Genomic DNA, 22,073 nt, shown 5'->3' with positions numbered 1-22,073 from the left:
GGAGAAGTTATGGTTGCGTGGCTTTGGAACAGAAACCCTCTTTACCTCTTCTGCAACATTGAATTGTCTTCTGCTGGCATGAGTGGCAACCTAGGTTTGGAACGCGTCCTTCCAATGCCCATACTAGCCTGGCTAGCTGAATGATCTGAACATGGCACGATGAATTTCTTTTTTTTTTTTTCCTAGCCAGTAAGAACAGAACAAAACAGCAGCAAGTGTATGTTGTTATGTGTCTGGCTTCTTTTACTGGTGTTTGGGCTGGAAGAAATAAAAGTATTCTGCTGTGGCAACACGGTATATCAGGATAGATAAAAAATCAGAAGAAGCCCACAGGCACTTTTTCTGACTAACGCATTTTATTAAAAAGCAGAAGCTTTGGTGAACTGAAGCCTTTTAATAAAATGTGTTGGTTGGGAAAGGTGCCAGCGGGCTCCTTCTGATTTTTGGCTACCACAGACTAAGACAGTTGCCCACCTACAGAGATGGATCAGTAAACATACCTTGCTGAGGAAGGAATCAGCAGGCGGTTGTGACCTATGCCATAACCCTAGCGTGCTTCACAGTTTGAAACGTGCCCTGAGCCAGGTTCATCCTACATTTAAGCGAAGTCATTGTCATCTGCTTTCACCAATTTCTTTCATCCTACAGGTGCCGGAGAGAATCTGGAAAACACCATGACGGCATTTCGTCAGTGAGTATAAAGCCTGACTTTTATCCACAGTTGATATACTTCATGCAATGTTTTTCAAACTTGTCAACTTTAAGATGTGTGGACTTCAATTCCCAGAATTCCCCAGCCAGCCAAAACTAGGGAAGGTCCCTTCTGAAACGCTTCCCACGCCCCTTTTCTTTCTGCAGGCTGAGATATCTCTTGTCTGACCATCGTCTAGGCTGTGGCTCTTCCTCCTGTCTCCCAGGTTCATTCCCACATGCCATTGGATCAGGTCTTCCTGCAGAGAAAGATTTTCTTATCCATGGCCATAATCACCTGTAGCTGGATTCCCTCCTTTGTTTCCCCCCACTTCCGCACCCCAGTCGGTAAATGCAATTTCTGTCCTGTTTTGGAAAGGTGTTTTCCTGTTTGTGATGCAGAGAAAAGCGGTGTGCAAGTTGCAGCTTGCCCAAGATCATTGGCTTCAGATCAACATTTTGGGAGAGTAGCTCAGGAGAGGAGATGAACTTTGCTTCAGAGCGAACGCAAAACTGCGTTTACTCTTTGTGATTGTGCATCTGACAGCTTGGCTGTGTTGTTGTGGCTCAGGAGGCTTAATCATAGATTGTGCTTGGCTTTATGCAGTTTTAATATTTTGCAAGAATAAGAGCGCTCCAGGGATAATCCTCAGGTTTAAACTGGGAAGGCAATACAGAAACGTACTGTGTCCTTTAAATAACTATATCTCAAAGCTTTCTTGTTTGGGTTTCTGTCTTACATAGATATTTCTTGTGTTGTAAAAAAATAAAAATAGAGGTAGTCCTCACTTAACAACCACAGTTGGGACTGGCAACTCCGTCCCTAAGTGAAATAGCACATGACCACAACTTGTGATTTTGCTGCCAGCTTCTCCATTGTCTCTGCTTGTGGGGAGCTGGCTGTGAAGTACACAAATGGCAGTCTGTGGGATGCTGTGACAGTCATAAGTGCAAGGACCAGTCATAAAGTTACTTTTTCAGTGCTGTTGTAACTTTGAATGGTTGCTAAACAAGGCAGTCATTAAGCAAGGTCTACCTGTACAGCAGTAAGAATGCCATTTCTGTACTTCCAGCAAAATAGTGAAGTGTAAGAGTGAAAAGAACATCAAAGTGAATGGAGATACACACATATACTGTACACAAAGCTGAATTTCAAAGTTTGTTATCATAGTGCGCTTCATAGACTGTATCCTTGGGTAAATGAACAATTCAGCATATGGACCATGAGTGAACAGTTGTCCATGGCACAATCAGGTGGAACAAAGTATCTCTGGGGTCATCAAAGTTGGCATGGCTACTTTCCCTAGACAGGTTCAATTAACTGTATGCTCACCTTCTACTCACATAAGTTCTGCTCATGGAGCCACACTGGAGTGGAACTAAGTCATACTTCCCACTAGAATAATTGCAGATGAGATTAAAACCATTGGCAGTGCCTCTTTATGTATTCCACTCACCATGTCTTTAGACAATAGTTTTCTTGTTCATTCTGGAGGGGAACTTTATTAATGGGCGTTAATAGCAGATTTTGCTATAGAGACTGAGGATTTATTTTCTGTTCCGTCATAAACTATCACCGTTGACCTTGATAATTGCACTTTCATCCATCTGCATTTCTTTTAGTGTAAAAAACTAATGTTGTGTGCCAGTAGCACAACTGCAGGGGGTCAGACTCAGATCAGAGGTTTTTATGGCAGCTACTATCTCACCACAATAGGGATGCAAGAACTCAGGGGAAAAAAAGAACAATAAGCTGACTTCAGAAGCCAAGATTCCACGTAGTCAAACCCAAGATCCAGGAATCAGCTGAGGATAGTCTTGCCCCAGTCTAGAGGTCAGTCAAGGAATCAGAAGCAGCACAGGTTCAGGAAATCAGGTCTGAGGGTGGATAGTTGGGCGCACCAGAAGTCACCCTCCCAAGCTGCTTATATAGCACAGATTCAGACATGCCTGCTTTCCTGAGTTATGCCTCTTTCTTTTCAGGAGCCTCATTGAACATCTCTTTGCTCCTCACTTGATCCTCCCCGTGCAAGAGCTGAAGGTCTTTTCCTGTTCTGGCTCTAGGTCAGGTGGTTCAGTCTGCCTCTATGTTTCTGCAACCAGTGCAGAAACCTGACTGCCCCAGACCTGTTGGCTCATCCTTCAACAGGTCCTCGCATTTCTAAGCCCCGTCTGCATAGATCTGAGAGCCCGCTGAATCCTCAGTAGCAAGGTCAGAACCTGTCAAAGCCTGCTCCTCCTCTTCCGAGTCTGAGTTGTCAGACAGGCCCGTAACAATGAAAGTGCAAAAATCTTCCCTTCAAAATCTGTAAAATAGAACTCGCGTGACGGGATTCGGCTTATCCAATTATTTGCTTAGAATTTCCTAGGCTGTTAATTGCTTTGCGTGACAGCACAGGTTTCGGTTTTCAACCTACGTGCTCTGCGGTAAGTCCATTTCGGTTTCTGTGAGTCCGTTGAGAATATCGTAAAAGTGAATTGGCTGTAGATTGCAACATTAACGTCTGGATTTCAGGATCAATATAACTGTTGAAGTGCCTCTTTTCTAAGACTAATCAAATTGTCTTTCTTCAAGTAACAGAGTCTTTTCAGTGGTAAATCAGGTGAAAAATATACGCTCAAGGTTCTTTGTGAGTGAGGGAGCTGAGATTATAACAAGGGATTGATTTTTTCCCCCCTCTTTAATTCTTTCCTTTGTACTTGGTATTACTGCAGAAAGTACCTTTTTTTTTTCAAGCACTTGGCATTGCCCATCCTTTCGGTCTGAATAGGGCTATTGAAAATGCCGTGAAGCTTCTGATCTCCATGGGAGCAAAACGTCGTAGGCTCGAATGTATGCTTTCTAACGCTGCAAAAGCAGATCTCTAGGAAGAAAGCTGTGCTTGTGGTTCAGATTTCTTTAAAAGACTGCGTAAAGACGAAGGTGACATAAATGAGATGCTAATCTTGGTGTAACTGGGTTACCCATGCTAAGTAGCGGTGTTTGATCTCAGCAATTTCTCCCTTGGGGCATAACACAGATAAAAACCAGCAGCTTCAGCCCTGCATGCGTATTCTTTTCAGGAACTGGGGATCTTTTTTCAACCTTTGCTTGCAACTCCCTCTTGTTCCCCAGAAACTCTTGTTTTTCTGTCTTGAATGGACCTGACTACCAGACATCCTTATCCTGAAGGTTGTGCTGCTTTCTTGCTTCTGCTCTGCATATGCCTTCAGAGAACACTCCACGTCTCGTAGGACAGCTGGTCTTGAATACGCATCTATTTCAATACGAGCCAAGCGCTCTGTCTGCTTCAGAGTTGTTTGCTGGGCTGCAGAGGATCAGATTTAGAACTGCTGATTCAGATTTGGCCAAGGGACCCTGCTGTTACATTTCATACCAGACAAAGCAGTCAATCTCAGCTACCCAGGAATTCAAGTCCATGTTCAGTAACTACAGGTAGTCCTCAGGTTACAACAGTAATTGGGACCAGGAATTCTGCCACTAAGCAATACGGTCCTAAAGCGCAATATTGCATGTCTGTGTTGCTTAGCGCCGCTGATTCCAGCAGTCTTAGTTGCCGTTGTTAAACGAGGACCACACGGGTCATTAAGTAAGGACCTCACGTGATCTTGACTTCCAACTTCCTGCCGGTTTCCCCATTACTTTGCTTGTGGGAAGCCAGCAGGGAACATCAGAAAACATGATCACATGACCATGGCTCTCTGTGATGTGGTAACCACAACATCAACCTATGTGTTCTCTGATTGGCTGCTCCTTGTGAGTAAATCCCAAGAGCGGAGGGTTTTGCAAGGAACCCACTAGTGGAGCAGCTGGGAGTCGAGCCCCATCATAACTTTGAATGGTCACTGAACAAATGGTCACAAGCCAAGGACTATCTGTAATTAATAGCAGAAACTTCACAGACTCAACCCTGTTCAATAACTTGGATTCTTGCAGACAAGAAAGAAGTCATATATGCACAGAGGATCTGCTGACTGTAAAACTCAGGAATTTGGCCATATATCAGTCGTTCTTAAACTGTTTAACCCAATTACCCCTTTTCCTGGTCTCAAATAATGTCATTACTCCACACAAAAAAACCTAGACTCTCTTGTTTTACATATGCATCTGGGCCACAGCAGTCCCAACTTGGATCTTCAACTCACAAATACAAATTGTTCCATGCCTCCCAGAGTATGCCCAAATTGCTCCCAGTTTAAAAACCACTGCCCTATATATATGTCAGCTCTAGGGCTTTTTTGTAAGCTTGTTGGCATCTGCCTAAAATGGAAAGTGATTCTGTTCCAAGCATGATTTGCCCAGAATTCTCTCCCAAGATTTATTGAGATGGAAGGGATGGGCGACAAGAATTCCAACGATTAAACTGGTATTTAGAATCAATATACATCAATTTTAAACAGTTCTTTAGAATCAATGCCAGTATATTAAGGAGTCCTGATTTTTCTAACAGTTTTTCTATGAGCTGGCATCATCATTGATAATGGATAAATTTACAGCAGGATTTGTCGGTAACCATCTCCTGAATCTTTATCAGTCTGGAAAAGATAACTCTAATCAAACTTTTCCTTTCTTGGTTGAGCCATTGGATTTTGGGCTATTTTCCCAGCCTTCAGCATTGTTACGGTCCTTGTTTACAGAACAGTTCTCTCCGGGCTGAGCATCACTGGTTCCCACTTTGCCAGCTTCAGCTCTTACCTGCAAGGAATTTATGGATCAAGGGGCAGTCTTATCAGCCTCTTGAGCATTACCTCAAACCAAAAATAGTCCATTTCCCAGGCATGAATCACACAGACTTATTGAAGTGAAAAAAGTTAGGGTTACAGGTAGTCTTTGCTTACAACCAAAATATGGACTGGAAAGTTCGTCATTAAGTGGAGTGGTTGCTAAGCAAAATGTCATGACTGCACCCGAATTTACAACATTTTTGGCAGCGGCTGTTAAGTGAATCACATGGTCATTAAGCGAATCACATGGTTGTTAAGTGAATCACATAGTTCCCCACTGATTTTGCTTGCCGGAAGCTGACTGGGAAGGTCACAAATGGTGATCACATGACCCTGGGACATTACAACCATTATAAGGGCAAGCTGGTGGCCAAGCACCTGGATCACAATCACTTGACTGCAGGGGTGCTGCAGCAGTCATGTGAGGACCAGTTGTAAGTTACCTTTTTAGTGCCATTGTAATTTTGAAAGGTCACTAAATGAATAGTCATTAAGCGAAGACTACCTGTACAAGAATTTCAGCAACTGAACTACTTCCCATCTAGAACCTATTTATTTCTTAAATAGCTGGCTGGGTGTTGAAGTCCACCCATCTTATAACATGCCAGCTAGGGAATTCTGGGAATTGAAGTCCACCCATCTTAAAGCATCCTGGCTGGGGGAATTCTGGGAGTTGAAGTCCACACATCTTAAAGCACCTACATATCTCTGCAAGGGAATCTTTTTACTCTCTACAGTCGCTCTGAACTTTGACCAGCTGATGACCTACCCACGATTCCTAGACCTTTGGATCGTGACCTGACAACATGGTTGTCCTGTTCCAAGCCAGGCATGCACCCACACCAGGAGTTTAGTGACAAGACTTTACTTTGGGTTTGTGCAGTTACCAGCCAAGGCACGCAAGGGGTGTGTGCAAGCGCAGGCACAGAGCGGCAGCATTCCAGTCCCCAGAGAGCTTGTCTGCAAAGAGTTCCAAATGACCAGAGGCCGAGGCAAGGAGTAGAGGCTTAGCCGCGTCACAGTCTAGACGTGGGTCATCAGAGCAGAGTTTCCACAGGCAGTGGGTTCCAAAACCAAACACACAGTTCCAGTAAGTGGAGTTCTTACTGAACTTACAAGAACGTGTGCCAAACACCTTTGCACTGCGCGGTGCTCTGCAAGATGCACTCTAAGGCTGGGGGGAGGTCCTGGGTCCGGCCCTCATCACCTGATGCTGCCAGCTGTCCTGCTTGATCCCCTGCAGGTGCCTGATTGCTGGTCTCCTCCTGAGACTGCTCTTCATCCAGGGCCTCCAGAGTGGCACCCTCCCGTTCTTCTTGGCATTTGTCCGGTGCGTCCCAAGCAGCATCTTCCAGCTCCGAATGTGAGCTGGCAGCGACCGCGGTTGCTTTGGGCTCTCGCTGTAAGAGCTTGTTTGCAGCAAGCCCTCGTGCAGTTGGGCCTTCGCTGAGAGGGACGCGGGTTGCACACATGCTCTGCTTGTACTTGTCTTAACTAAAACCCAAGCCTCAGCAACCTAACTCCTCTGTGTGTGCGCGCATGATTGGCCTGGGGCAGAAATGGGAAAACTCAAGGTTGTCCTCTGCTTTCAGCGCAGTCGATGTGGGGACCGATATGCTGGAACTTGACTGCCATTTGACAAAGGATGAACAGGTTGTGGTTTCACACGACGAGAATCTGAAGCGGTCGACTGGGATGGATGTCAATATATCAGACCTCAGATATTCAGTAAGTTGAAGTAAGCACCCTTCTTTTCCTTTTTCTGCCAAATTTGATAAGGCTTAGAAAGCCATTACCAGCCCATTTAGAGATCGTGCCCCCAGCCTTGCAAAACTCCCATGATCTCAGTTCCTGCCTTTAAATGTCAGATCATAAGAATAATACATGCCAAAATGATTCAAGGTTGCAGGTAACAGGTGACACATTTTGACAGATCACACTAGGATTTCTTTTCTCTTTCTTTGCACCCATATTCCAAGCAGATGCTGTGTAAGTCATCTCCTTTTTTTTTCCGTGGCTTTTGGCCATTTCAACCTCTGTGAAGCGTAAGAAATACTGATTTTTCAAGGGACGCTGGAGAACATAGCATTCTTTAATACTTCACCTGTAGAAAGCCATCCTGGTGCTTGAATGCCGCTGTTATAAAAGCATTCTATCAGGTTGGCACATCATTATAAAATGATGGCCCGTCCCTGTAATACCCATGGATTGGTCAGGGGTTTGTTTTTCTGACTTTCGAACTCCGTCCCTATGTGATCTCAAGAATGGTGTTCCAACTTCCAAGGAAGCAGGTTAACATGGTTTTGTCCAAGACAGTGACCAGTTTTACAGATGAAGCAATCCTTGTTTCTCACAAACTGGGGGGGGTGGAACCCTATGAAGCAGTGTTTCTCAACCTCAGCAACTTTAAGATGTGTGGACTTCAACTCCCAGCATTCCCCCAGCCAGCATGAATTCTGGGAGTTGAAGTCCACACATCTTAAAGTTGCTGAGGTTGAGAAACACTGCTATAAAGGATCTGGAATCCGTTGCTTGCTTGCTAGCTTTATTTATTAATCACATTTATATGGCCGCCCATCTCACAAAAAGTGACTCTGGGCAGCGTACCACAATCAATAAAATAACAGACCTATAAAAAGCAATCATTATAAAAATATAAAAAGTCATTATTAAAAATGAAAAACACTATTAAAAATTTAAAATATACAAACCACACAGAGAGAGTGAAAAGATCAACCCTAGTGGAGCCGTCGAAGAATGTCTGGTTCCCAGGGACCCCCAATCCTGGGGACATAACCAGGTCTTGAGGGACTTCCAGAATAATAGCAGAGATGGAGCTAACCTCACTTCTGGGAGGGAGGGGAGAACATTCCATAGGGTGGGTGCCACAGCTGAGAAGGTCTGCCTCTTGGGATCCACCAAATGTAGGTCCCTGGCAGATGGTATCTGCAACATGACTTCTCTGCCAGACCTAATGGGATAGGCTGATGTGATCGGGGAGAGCCGGCCCCTCAGATAACCCGGTCCCATGCATGAGTTCAAGGATCAGCCGTGTACTTTTGTGGACCAAACAGTGGCTTGTTCTTCCTGAAAGGGAGATGGAACCCTTGGATGAGGTGCTCCTTCTCACTCAATCCAAAGTGTTGAACATTTGCTAGAGAGGACCCCCATCCTGTTCTGGTTCCCACTTCTTGCAGAAGGATGGAAATTCTAAAGCTTTCGCCCCCTTTTCTTCAGCGTAAAGGGCCTTTCTCATTTTTAAAAAATGGATCAAACAGAAAGGGAGACCCAAATGTTGTCTTAATTCAGTTTTGAGGAATCCTTTACGCAATTACTTACAATCCGTTTTAATATATTTATCAGCTCCTTGGTCTAAATATCTGGAGTTCACTTATATTCTAATATTCCTCGACATACTAATTACAAATATTCAAGTATCAATTTTCTTGTTTGCTTCTTAGTCATAAATTCTGCGATCTGCAGGGATGGCACTGGTTCCTCTGACTTTAAATAGAAGCATTAGGCCAGTGTTTCTCAATCTTGGCAGCTTTCAGATGGGTGGACTTCAACTCCCAGAATTCCCCAGGCTGGCTGGGGAATTCTGGGAGTTGAAGTCCACCCATCTTCAAGCTGCCAAGGTTGAGAAACACTGCACTAGACATTCCTTGTGATCACTGGGGAATTGAAGCGAAGTGACTTTGGATAACAGCTGTTCTGATTTTATGTCTCTGAAGTTGTCTGTATTTCAGCTAACGTTTTCTTCTTTTAAAAGGAACTCCCTCTGTATCTCTGCAAATTGGATGTAACTTTTCAGAAAGGTAATGTGTGCAGAACGTTCGGTTTGTTGTACTGCTACATTGCAGCCTCGCCGACAGCACTGATAGACTGTCTGGTGCTTTTCTTTAACTTCGTATTTTCAAAGCAGCCGAGACAAAAAGAGTTCTACAGTGCTTTAATAAAAAAATCACAAAGCAATATAAACATGGAACTGTGTTAAATGGGCAGGAGCAGTACAAATATTGGTCAAGTAATGATTTTGAACAGAAACACAAGTAAATGCTTTCTTGTTGCAAAAATAAAAAGTCTCATTGTGATGGTCTAGAGCAGGGTTCCTCAACCTTGGCAACTTTAAGACGGGTGGACTTCAACTCCCAGAATTCCCCAGCCAGGCCCCAATCTGACTCCACGTTAATCTTTTCTGATATTAATCTTACTCACACTTGTCTGTTGTGTAATCATAAGCTTCCTCTAAAGCAATGTATCCCTATCTTGGCAACTATAAGATGTGTGGACTTCAACTCCCAAAATTCCCCAGCCAGCATGGGGAATTCTAGGAGTTGAAGTCCACATGTCTTAAAGTGTGCTGGCTGGGGAATTCTGGGAGTTGAAGTCCACCCATTTTAAAGCATGCCGACTGGGGAATTCTAGGTGTTGAAGTCCACACATCTTAAAGTTGCCAAGGTTGGGAAACGCTGCTCTAAAGAATTCAGGATCACTCGAATGCTGGGACCCTTCCATTTTTATCTTTCCTACTGGGAGGGTTTACATATCCCACACAACACAGCACTGTGGGAATCCAGCCATGGTCATTTGTCAGTGGCTTTTATTTGACAAGTCGTGGTTCCTTTTGTGAGAGAAGTGAGAATTGGGTGTTCCAGAGGGTATTTTATTATTTAAACTGCTGCTGCTGCTAGAAATTCTCCCCAAACGGCTTAGTTATGAGTTGGCAAGAGGCGGAAAAACAAAATCTGGAGGGCCTGTTCATAGCGTTCCTTCTGGCCAGCCTGACCATAATATGGAGGTGGTCTTTCAACCAAGCTGATAGAGCTCTGACATCCCACCTGCCTTCTCCTCCTCCTTTCCTCCTTTTTTTAGCGATGTCTCTGAACAAAGGTAGAGAATTTGCTCTTATGATGTTACTATCCAAAATGAGGACATTGTATTTTAGCCAATTCTTTTTTTTAAGCCAGGATATGTGTCATATTCCAATGCTGCATTTCCCTTGAATCTTTCTCCGTTCATCCAAATAAGAAGGTTGGCTGTTTTAGTCATGGGTGATGTTTTCTTACTTTTTTTTCCCTTATGAGTGTGCCAATTTCTCTGGGAGTATCTTTGGATCCTGTCCCCAGCCTCATCCCTTCTAGAAGTAGGGGACCATGGCTTACATAGTCCTAGGCCAGCATGACCTTTGCTCCTAGGCTGGCTGGAGTTTATGGGAGGGTTTTGAGAGCATGGGAAAATGGCAGACTTGCCTGTTCACCTAATAGTTGCCATGATGGACATATTAGAGAAGTTGCAAATTAGCTCTCCAGAATGTGCTCCACCACTTCAGTGGGGACTTGCGAGACCCCAAGGCTTTGTTGCAAGCCAGGTGGTGCAGGGAGCCTGGGGGCATGTTCTGTGTATTCTTCACGTACCATTTCTCAGCAATACAGCACATGCTCTGCATGCAGGAAGGTCCCAGGGTCGCTCTCCTGGAAGACCTGGGAAGAGAGACTCTCTTGCCTGAGTCATTGAGATGGGACTAGCCCCCGAAGACAGACTTGAATGAGAAGGACTAAGGGTTTCACCCTCATCTGACTTCTGAGAGCAACAAATCAAGGCTTATTTCTCTGTGGGGTGCCAGCCGGCCCATTGCAGCTGTCAATAATTTCCCCATGTCCCCAGCAGCAACCAAATTCTGCTTGTGTACATCAGAGTGCCAGTGTGAAGGTGAAGACAAGCGTATCCCCCTCCTCCAAGAGGTGTTTGAGGCCTTTCCCCACACGCCTGTCAACATAGACATCAAAGTAAACAATGACCTGCTGATTAAAAAGGTGAGTCCTGTCCTGATTCCGCCTCCTACCACTTTAAGTCCTTGTTGCTTCTCACTGGGCAAGTGTTGGCTTTCTAGTCCGGACAACTGTGGCCAGGTTCCTCAGTGGTGGTCAGGCAGGAGACGTATGGATTCCATATCTGCGTGGCAAGAGTCCAAAGGCATCCTTACTAGAAAGAGATGTGCTGAAAGTTGGGAATACAGCACTCAGATCCTTGTGCTTTAGAAAGGTGTAACAGATGGCTAACGTGGGGAGAGAGCAGGAAGTAGTGAAGAGGCAGGAAGCAGTGAGAGGTTTCTGAGACAATATTGTCTATGGAATACAGTAGTTCAGAGTTTTTTCCAACCTGGCGAGGAGATGCTGAAGGTGGAACCTAAGATCTTCTGCATGCAAAGACCGAACTCTGGTCTGCCCTTCAGGTTCTGTAACCTGGGTTGGAGTCAGTTTGGCTAAAAAGTACCCAGTAGAGCTTCACAACGGTGTCCCTTGCTCATTCAGAGATAGACAAACAGTCTGACAACGGTGTACCAAGCATTTTAGTCTGGTAGAGCAAGAAGGTAGGACAAAGATGGCAGGTTTAGCTCACGCACTATTATACGTGTCAGCTTAGAAATACTTGACCAACACAGTTCTCAGAACCACAATTCCCGGGGGCTAGTTTGAGTTACAGGAGATATCTTTTGAGAAGATGTTACAGCTTGTGCTTTATAGCATATGCTTGACTGTAAAAGGTTCTAGTTTTCACTTTGTCTCTTCATTTTAAAAGATGAGGTACCAAAGTGATGGGAAAACCTCCTCTTAAGACCTTGAATTTATTTATTTATTTATTACATTTATATGCTGGCCATCTCCCCCAGAATCACTTCTAGTCAGAACAAACTATACTGCACAGGGTGGACCAGTAGCTTTGACACACCATCTCCCTTTTCCAGGATTGCAAAATATTTCAGCGTGCCACTTCTAAATGCCACAGTGAGGTATTCTCCTTACTGATCTAAAATGGTGACTTTTATAAGCCACCTTGGAAAATATATCTATTTTTAAAATAAGCGTTTCTGTGCACTTGAGACAACTCAGATAGATCAAAATGGTATGTACGATCCACCTTCCCTTAAATTCTCGGTGAGATATGGATGTTGGAATATGTTATGAGGTTTTACATGACTTCCACCCCCTCTCGCCCTCCAATTTCTCTGTTTTTACTATATCCTGGGGGGGGGGGTGTTACTTAACATAGGCCACTAGGAGGCAGTACGTCTCTGGTTTCATCCTATATGGGACTCGTCAGATGAACATATGTACGTCTGACAAGTCCCAGTATAGGAAAAAAACAGTCACATCCTGTCTTCTGTTGAGACAACTCAAGTAATCTGAGCAGTTTGGCTTTGATCTCAACCAATACTCAAAACGATAATATTTTAATCTTCCATTCCCCTATGGATTTATGCTCATCGGTGGAGCAGGTGTCTTCACTGTGGATCCAGACACAGTATAATGCAGTCTCTGGTGAAGTTACTTGATTTATTTTTAGCTTCAGCCATAAAACAAGTGTCCTTATCTTATCACCCACATACTGGAAAGACAGGACTCCTAATTACCATTTTTCATGCATGAAGGCCTTGAACTCTAGACTAATAGTTCACCAAGTAATGTAGGAACTCAAACTCCAACTCAACTTAGGGCAGATTTTTTTTTAATCCATTTCATTTTTCTACTGATCTTAGGTTTCTGAATTGGTGAGCTGTTACAAACGAGAACACTTGACGGTTTGGGGCAGCGTCAGCCATGAGGTTGTGGAGAAGTGTCACAAAGAGGTAAATAATCAGAATTATACCCTGTTGGTTTTCTCCTTGATTATTTTTTACTCTCCCTTTTTTCCCGGGTCCTCTGGACCATATACGGAATTCTTTGTCTGGTTCGTATGGAGAGAGGCCTTGATGAAACGTTCATACGTACTCGTGTATATACGTTTCTACGGATGGTCCATATGAAGGCCTCAGATGAAATGCCTATACGTATGTAAATACATGTGGATTTTGGGTGGATGGTTTGTATGGAGGCTTCAGGTGACATTTTCATATTTATGTATGTATGTAAATTCATACGGATAGTTGGTATGGATATCTCAGATGAAATATTCATATACAGTGGTACCTCTAGTTACGAACTTAATCCGTTCCGTGACTCTGGTTGCAACTCGAGTTGGTCTCAAGTCGAGGTAAATTTTCCCATAAGGTTCAATGTAAATACGGTTAATCCGTTCCGCCCTCCGAATTTGGTCGCATCACGAGGCAAATTTCCCCATAAGGTTCAATGTAAATACGGCTAATCCGCCCTCCAAATTTGGTCGCACCCCAAGGTAAATTTCCCCCATAAGGTTCAATGTAAATATGGCTAAACAGTTCTCAAACATATGCATTTTATTTTTAAACCTCAAAAACCTTCCAAACGCCACAAAAACCTTCCAAACGCCACAAAACACACCACAAGCCTCACCGAACATCTCCTTGCTACCGCGATCTCGCCCACAGGAAGCCGCGACCGCGTGGCAGCAGGGAAAATGGCCATGGATCCGGTTCGTAAGTAGAGGCAAGTTCGTAAGTAGAGGTAAATTTTTGGGGTCGGAGCTGGTCGTATCTCGAAAATTTCGTAAGTAGGGGCATTCGTAAGTAGAGGTACCACTGTATATGTATCTATGTAAATTTGTATGGATGGTTCCTGTGGAGGCCTCGGATTAAATGCATGAAAATTAGTATGGATGGTTCGTAGGGGGGACTCAGATGACATTTTTGAGCAGCATTCCCTAAAATGAGAAGTCTATGCAATGGCGGGTTGAAGCCCACCATGAAGGGGGCTGGACTAGAAGACCACCAAGGTCCCTTCCAACCCTGTGGTTCTATGATTCTGTAATTCTATGAATTAACCTTCCTGCGATGTCCCTGGATTTTTCTCTCTTCAGAACGCCCACATTCCTATCCTCTTCTGCTTGCGCCGTGTCCTCCTTCTCCTTGGCCTCTTCTACACAGGCCTCCTTCCTTTCTTTCCGATCATGGAGGACTTCTTGGAGATCCCAATGCCTTCCATCATTCTCAAGTAAGTTGCTTTTCGGCAGAACGTCCTGCGCAGCTGTTTCCTTGGCTTTGGCAACAAGCCAGCCTTGTACCTTCGAGCTATTGGATTGATTACTTATTTTATTTATCAAAAATCACCCATGACTGAAGCTCTACGGCTGCTTTACAATAAAGCGTGCTAGAAAAGAATTACACTTCAGATAAAACCATATATGGTAAAATCAAATAAAATGCAAAAGGAAAATCCCAATATGAACTAGGCAGCAGCAGCAAGGGGTCCATTCAAAACATAAAACAATACAAATTAAAATACAATTAAAAAAGAAAAAGTCTTTCCTTAGTGCCAAAAGGATGCTAATTTGGGTGCCAGTTGAGCCTCACTGGGGAGGGAATTCTGTAACCGGGGGGGCCAGTAGAAAGATCTGTCTCGCTTGATTATGTGCTGCCAAGTCAGTGTCAGCAACACAGATCTTCTCCAGGATGAAGAACTGTTTAGAAATCTTCAAAACACCCAGAGCAGTCAAGATAAATCATCTCCAATGATCTGTGCTAGTGAACTCTACTGCAGGAATTGAACCCAGGGCCACCAAAAACGGACATCTTTGGGTTTGGCTTCTGATGTTCTCAGAAGCCATTTGATTGTGGCTTATTGAGTAAGCCATGGTTAAAACAGACCGAGATTGAGTGTGATGTGAGTCCTCCCAGCCTTTGGAATACTCCAGAGCAGTGCTTCTCAACCCTGGCAACTTGAAGCTGTGTGGACGTCAACTCCCAGAATTCCCCAGCCAGCCATGGGGATTCTGGGAGTTGACGTCCACACAGCTTCAAGTTGCCAGGGTTGAGAAACACTGCTCCAGAGGAAGTGGTTCCAGGTATATACTGTTTTAAAGACTATTTGGGTTATGTCGTGGGAGCATCTGTATTTCCTTAACCCAGTTCATTTTCAGCATGGTAAACCCACGAAAATAATATTTTAATCTTCCCGTGCTTCTCAAAACGTCTTCCCCACCGGGAAACCCTTAGTCACTATTTGGTTAGAAAAATGAGCACGGGTCGCCTTGACCTAAAGATTTTAAAGCACCCACATAAAGCCAAGCGTTTTTATCACATCTAAGCAAGGTTTCATTTCATTCAGCAAAGACTGTAAAGTTGCAAACTCCAGTTCTCCGACCCTATCTCCCTCTTTAGCCTGTTCTCGAGTAGAGAACTAGAACATGGTAGAAAGTAGTCCAGATTGGGGAACAAGGTGATCGTTGCCCGATAGGTCTTTTAGCTTCATGTAGAGATCTGAAAGTGCATTGCGGAGTGCATTGCAAGCCCCGTCTCAAGATCTGAACGGGCGAGGTGAGGGATTCTCCAGATTAAATTGCCGGAATGGAATCCACTCTGTTGCCAAGAGGGATCCTGGTGTGGAAATGGGATTCCAAAGTTATGTAACTGCTTGGACATGAGACACAGAATTTTCCAGGGTAAACTAGTATCCACGGGGGGCGATCAGAAAGGTCAAGATGACAGCTGCAGCGGCACCAACACTACACAACGTACGTTAAAAAAGGATGGGGCTTTGATCATGCAGGTGTGGCCACGTCTTTGTTGACCTCCCTCTTCCCTGTGGGCGCCCCTGGGTCACACACCCATTCGCTTGGCCCAATTTTGACAATGGTGTTGGGTGTTTTCCTCCAGTATTCCTTCATTCTGATTCTAAAACTGAACAGGGATAGAGAGCCATGGAGATGCCCTTGGAGAAACCATCCAAAAGCCATTAGGAGAACGGCAGGCGCGGGAGAAGCTTGCATTAAGCCTAAGGATGCGGGAAAGTATTAGAAAAAAGACTCAGCCTGGCTCCCCGCAACTCCCTGGAGCAGTGTTTCTCAACCTCAGCAACTTTAAGATGTGTGGACTTCAACTCCCAGAATTCCTCAGTCAACATGCTGACTAAGGAGGGAAGGGAAAACACAGACAGACTTGCAAGATTCTGTTTTTATGGCCAATCTCAGGAAAGTAGAGTTGTAGTCTTCCTTGCAGTTAGTTGCCTGATCTGGTCGACCTCGAAGGGCTGATCACATGTCTACAGAAGCACGTGGCCTTAAACGCAGGCCAGATCTTTAGATGCAGAAACTAGAGAGACCCAATTTCTGCATCCTACACCCAGCAGGGCCAAATTTGACAACACAAGTAGTCCTCATTTAACTATGCTAATTGGGACCAGAAACTCCATCATGTGACACGGTTGTAAGTCGAAAAACCATATGACTTCGCCACTTAGCGATGGCAATTCCAGCTATCTCGGTTGTCGTTAAGTGAGGATCACATGGGTCTTTAAGTGAGGACCTCACATGACTGTGACTTTGACTTCCTGCCGGCTTCCTCATTGACTTTGCTTGTGGGAAGCCAGCAGGGAAGGTCACAAATTGCGATCACACTGCACCGGCCATAAGTACGAGGTCCAGTCATAACTACCACTTATTTAGCACTGTCATAAGTTCGAACAATCGCTGAACAAGTAGTCATTAAGCAAAGACCACCTGTGGAGAACTGCTCTTGTGGCTTTTGGGCTGCCTTGACAACTGTGAGTGGTCCCCTTTTTCACTGCTCTCTCTGGGTAGAGATGGCCTGCGGTTAAACAGGAGAGTAGATGTCACTTCTATTCTTTTAATTTCAGGTTGAAAGAATCAGAGAAGATCTCCAAGAGCCAGCGATTTACCATATGGCTTATTGACATGTAAGATTCCCTTCCTTCTTGAGCTCTTTGCTTCATTCTTATTATCTTTCTTCTCTCCCCTCTCCTTCACCTCCCACCCCAACAAACCTACCCTCATCCCACTGTCTTCCTGAGTAATCATTGTCTCTTTTCTGAGCAACGGGGTCTGTTTTAGGGGCATCCACTCTGCTTCCCAGATTCATTGTTTACTGTTGGTGATTGGCAAACCGCCTTTGGGCCCATTCAAGTCTTCCAGAAGCCCAAAGCAGGGGGAGGCTGTCTGTTGCATCTCTGCATGACTTAGTGCCTCCTTCCAAATTACCCCTCATTGGGTGGAGAGTAAATCCTTTTGCCCAGCCTTAGATGCCATTGCACTCTTCAGTCTTGGCTACAGTCATATCAGAGATTAGCTTGCTCTGTGACATGCCCAGAGACACTAGTCCTGCTCACACAGCATTTTTATGATGAAAGATGGGCCAAGCCAAACTGAGTTTCTTCAGGATCAGTTAGCAACTGACAAGAAAGACTTTCTCTGCCTGAGACTGCCTGCCATCTGATGATAAATTCATCTTAATGTTTTAAAAAGTCTGCTCTTCATCTTCTCACATTAATCTGCTGCCACTGTGCCCCTGATGCAGTTACAGTTAGTCCTCGCTTAAACTGTTTGTTTAATGATGGTTTGAAGATATGACAGCCTCAAAAAAGTGCTTTGCAACCTGTACTCACACTTATGACCATTGCAAACTGTCACACCATCCCCTGCAGTCATGTGATCACGATTTGCGACCTTTTTTATGACAGTTGTTAAGCAAATCACCACAGTCGTTAAGTGAATTCTGACAAAAAAGTCCATTGGAGAAGCTGGATTCATTTAATGACCACATGATTTGCTTAACGACCATGTGATTCACTTAACTGTGGTGATTTGTTTAACGGCCGTCATAAAAATGGTCATAAAATCTGGTCATGTGGTGACTCACTTAACAATCACCCCACTTAACAACCAATTTTCCAGTCCCTATTGTGGTTGTTAAGTGAGAACTACCTGTATTTCAATTGGAAGAAGCATCCATGGGGGTCAAAAAAGTCCCGATGGCAGCTGCCGCTATGATGTAAGTAAAAAGGAACGGGGCTTTGCTCACAGCTGCCATCTTCATTTTTTTTGACCCCCACCCCACCCGTGGGTGGCCCTGTGTATTGTGTTAACTTTTATAAGCCATCCAAAGTGCTTCTTTAAAGAGAAAGTTGACTTGCATTTTTTGACCAATCTGGATTTTGGAGGGAGAGGACAGTTGGACGTTGGACACCAATTGACAATGTTCCCCTTCCAATGCTTGCAGATTGTTAATGAGGAAAACGTTATTTGACCACCTCACTGCTCGAGGAATCCAGGTACAGTTTTTCTGCAAAATATTTGTCGGGGTCCCTCCGTCTCAAGTTGACTTGGGGCAAGTAATGACTTTGGGCTGCCAAACGTAAGAGAGCGCCCCTCTCCCATGCCCCTGTTCGGCACGCACTGAAGGAGAAGTGGTCTTCCCTGTCAGCCATCGGCCATCAGCTTCCTGGCCAGCTCTAAAGCTAAACTCCGAGGGAATACAGGTCCCATGCATTTCCTCTCCCCCCGAGAGCTTAAGAAGGCAGAGCCAGCCTCCCTCTGAAGACTTCCGGTGACGGAGAACTCACTACTTCATGTGGTGGTCTGTCCCGCTGGCTGACGGCTTGTACGATCAGGAGTTTCCTCCTGGCGTCCAGCCTGAATCTCCTACTCTGCAGTTTAAACCCACACTGGTTCTTGATCCTTCTCTCTGCTCGCCTGAGACCAGAGGCCATTTTGTTCTTCACATTCAAAGAAAACAACCGAGGCCAAGGTGTGCCAGGTGGTTCTGTTTTGCTCACCCCCATGAGGGCATAGCAAACTGAAACTCTTTGATGTATATTAAGGATGGATTTGGTGTCCATCCCTGAAACTGGTTCTCCACCCACTGAATTACCAAACATCACTAGAACCATTTGTGGGGTTGGATGCCACTTTGTGGTGGAGAAACACATCAACACCTGTGCGCGAGGCCTGAATTAAAACACTGACCCATACCCAAATATTTATCCCTGCCCGCATGTTTGACAGGATCCACTGGGCCTTTGATTCTCACCTCAAATGTCAGTTGCCACCCAGTTTGTCCTCCAATTCCACACAAGGGAATTAGAGCATTCTAGGTGGAGGGAATAAAAAGAAAAAGCTTGCAGTCTGCATTAAGGGAGATTAATGTCAGCCTTCTGTAGGGCCTTAAAGACCTTGGTTCTGTTACCAGGCCTGGCAGTCAGGAAGTGGGGTTGACCCCAGCATTGGTTATGCCAATGGTTACTAATCAATCTGTTTTTACCCCAGCTGTTGTTCTCTGTGTCCGTGGGTGTCTGTTGTTTTATGTTTTTATATTTTTAACAGTCTTAGCTGCCCCGAGTCATAAATTTGAGATGGGTGGCCATATCAATGGAATGAATGAATAAATGAATGAACATTTGGCAGTGTTGAGCTTCAGGGTTTAGTGACCGTGGTCTAGACAACAGATTTCGTGGCATTTCACCAGCAACTGTGGCTGGCGTCTTCAGAGGCAAGGTGGTCTGCCATGCAGACTGCAGGCAACTGAGGAGGGACTGACTGGGCTCCTGTCTTTATAGCCAGGTGACCTGACTTCTGACTGGTCTGTAGCTGAGCTGGTTTTCGATTGGAGAAGGTTGGTGAGTTCCAGTTGGTTCCAGAGACCAGCCCTCACCCACTGAAGCTGCCAGCCACAGTTGCTGGTGAAATGCCACGAAATCTGTTGTCTAGACCATGGTCACTAAATCCTGAAGCCCAACATTCCCAACAGATACCAGCCGTGAAAGCCTACACTAGTATAATAAATAAATAAATAGGCAGCAAAGGATGAACGTGAGCCGAAGCAGTTGGCACACAGAGTTGATTTCAGCTGGGGACTAAGGAATGCAGCAAGATTGAAGCTCACTTTCAGGAATCCCAGGGGGGCACCTAGATGACTCCCAGCTGTTCCCTTCAGGTGTACATCTGGGTGCTAAATGAAGACCAGGAATACAAGCGAGCGTTTGACCTGGGGGCAACTGGTGTGATGACCGACTACCCCACCAAGCTGAAGGAATTTCTCCACGCCTACCCAGCGTGAAGCGAAGCAAGGCTGGTTCTTCAGAGGAGAGAAAGAAAGAGACCAAACTCAACCCGGGAGGTCTGCTCTTCGATTTGAGTTTTTCAGCAAACGTCCACCAACTGCAACACCACACTACAGCCTGGTTTCAATTACCTCATCCTTAAGTCATTGCACTGTAGAGATCGTCCGTAGCCGTATTTATTTACGGTCCTCAATGGCGTGGTTTACTGTCTCTCCTTCTTTGTAAATAGCTTGGTTAGTGGTCATATCCTAACTTTATAGGCCCATCTCGAAAAAGGATCCCTTCGCAAGGCCACGTGAACAGCTGGGGGACGGGATCTCCCCTACCCTTTGCTTGATTCGCCAAGCTTGGGTGTCCACCAAGCTTGCACGCAGAAAACTTTCCAGCGAGGCCCTTTGCGTTGAAGGCACAAGTGTTTTCTCAGTGCGTTGAAAACGGATGGGATGGTCAGTGACAGCGCCCGGGACAACTGTCCCTTCTAAACCATGTGGTCTGTGGCCAGTAAGTCCTCGTTGGATTTCAAAGGTGGCTTTGGGAATCCTCTTGAGAACAACTTCTTCCTCGTTTTGTCATTGTTGAATCAGTGGCTGTTTCTAGTAAGTTAGGGCAGGATTTCCCAAGCGCTAGTACGTTAGATAACTTCTATGTGTGCTTGTCCCAACCTGAATCTAGGTCCGTGTTTCTCAACCTTGGCCGCTTTAAGATGGGTGGACTTCAACTCCCAGAATTCCCCAGCCAGCAGGGCTGGCTGGGGAATTCTGAGAGTTGAAGTCCACCCATCTTAAAGCGGCCAAGGTTGAGAGACACAGATCTAGAACATAGCAATAGTTCTGCGATTAGTTGCATCTGTGGGAGAATAGGGGTGATTGGTCAATTCATCGTAGAAGGCAATCACTGCACCATACCCATATATTTAAGTCAAGTGTTTTAAAACAAATTCCGTTGTCATTAGCCGTGATGGAAGAGTCGGCTTATAATGGGAAATTTGAATGCTGGGGCAGGAGCTAAAGATATTAAGAAATGCACCTTTCCCCTCCCCTTCCTCATGGACAAATCAGGATATAGAAAAATGTTTAGGTTCCAGGTTGGCATGCCTCTTAATGTGAATCAGGTCCTGCCAAGGTTGAGATTCCTTTCCAGCCTTTTGTTTTTTTAAATCAGCCGCCTTTGTGGGCGAATCTAGAAACGCTTCTGTTTTTCGTATTTCCGCGGGATGCTGTTGCTTCAGTAGGAATGCCGTTGTAGAAAACTTTGGCCCAAGTTTCTAAAGTCTCCTCCGCCCTGGCCAAGTTCCTCGGTTCCTTGATCTGTCTCATTTGCCAGGGCACTGGGTCACTCGCCGCCAGCCAGAGAAAACTGAATTTAGGGTTGTTTTTTAAGCGGTGACTTTTTTTTTTTTTTTAAAGCTGCTTGAGAAAAGTAGGCAGATTTTGGGGAAGCAGAGCTCCTGAACCTGCTTTGAGGGACTGAATACGGACCTGCCCGTAAACCTGGAAAGAATGTCTTTTTTTTTAGAAACAGAAATGTACATTTGGTACTCTGCTTCTCTGTAGCAATTCCTGAGCTTGGCTTAAACTGTACTGCAACCTAGGTAGCAGTTTTCGGGTCAGCATTAAAAAAAAAAATCTTTCACCATATTTGTGCCCAAATCTAATTGTCTCCCTTCAAATTAACATCTGTTTTCTCTCTTCTGATTGCATGATGGATTCCCAACCCTACCCTGGAATTCCTTGCCTAAGGAGGAAATTCCAGGATGGGTACCCGGACATTTTTGGTTTTTTTGTTGCTCTAAAACTCTACACCCACTGATGGTGAACTGTAAACACTCCCCAAAGTCTCTGATTGATGTGCCTCTTAACTAAGCGATCCTCAGAGGGACCTGAGACATCC

At 44.9% G+C, this 22,073-nt stretch overlaps 1 protein-coding gene across 4 annotated transcripts in view; it reads left to right on the top strand.

Moving 5' to 3' along the window:
- The window catches only part of GDPD1 (glycerophosphodiester phosphodiesterase domain containing 1), a 34,567-nt gene extending 12,979 nt beyond the window's left edge, over positions 1-21,588 (top strand). Inside the window, exons 2-11 of one of the 4 annotated variants that reach the window (XM_025171199.2) lie at positions 649-691; positions 6,659-6,745; positions 7,008-7,143; positions 9,188-9,233; positions 11,113-11,231; positions 12,956-13,045; positions 14,191-14,324; positions 16,965-17,024; positions 18,344-18,395; positions 20,057-21,588. In XM_025171199.2, the coding sequence (XP_025026967.1) occupies positions 649-691; positions 6,659-6,745; positions 7,008-7,143; positions 9,188-9,233; positions 11,113-11,231; positions 12,956-13,045; positions 14,191-14,324; positions 16,965-17,024; positions 18,344-18,395; positions 20,057-20,179 (890 nt within the window). In that variant the 3' untranslated portion in view covers positions 20,180-21,588. Of the gene's footprint in view, positions 1-648; positions 692-6,658; positions 6,746-7,007; positions 7,144-9,187; positions 9,234-11,085; positions 11,232-12,955; positions 13,046-14,190; positions 14,325-16,964; positions 17,025-18,343; positions 18,396-20,056 lie in introns of all 4 variants that reach the window. The other 3 variants (XM_025171198.2, XM_007435200.4, XM_007435199.4) reach the window with 3 other exon arrangements.
- The last annotated feature ends 485 nt before the right edge of the window (positions 21,589-22,073 follow it).

The sequence above is a fragment of the Python bivittatus genome, unplaced genomic scaffold, assembly GCF_059951505.1.
Source record: "Python bivittatus isolate LINGU-HERP-01145 unplaced genomic scaffold, Pbiv_v1 ctg000690_np1212, whole genome shotgun sequence".
NCBI classification, from domain to species: Eukaryota; Metazoa; Chordata; class Lepidosauria; order Squamata; family Pythonidae; genus Python; species Python bivittatus.
Note: the sequence above shows the minus strand (reverse complement) of the source record. Positions and strands in the feature narration are given on the sequence as shown.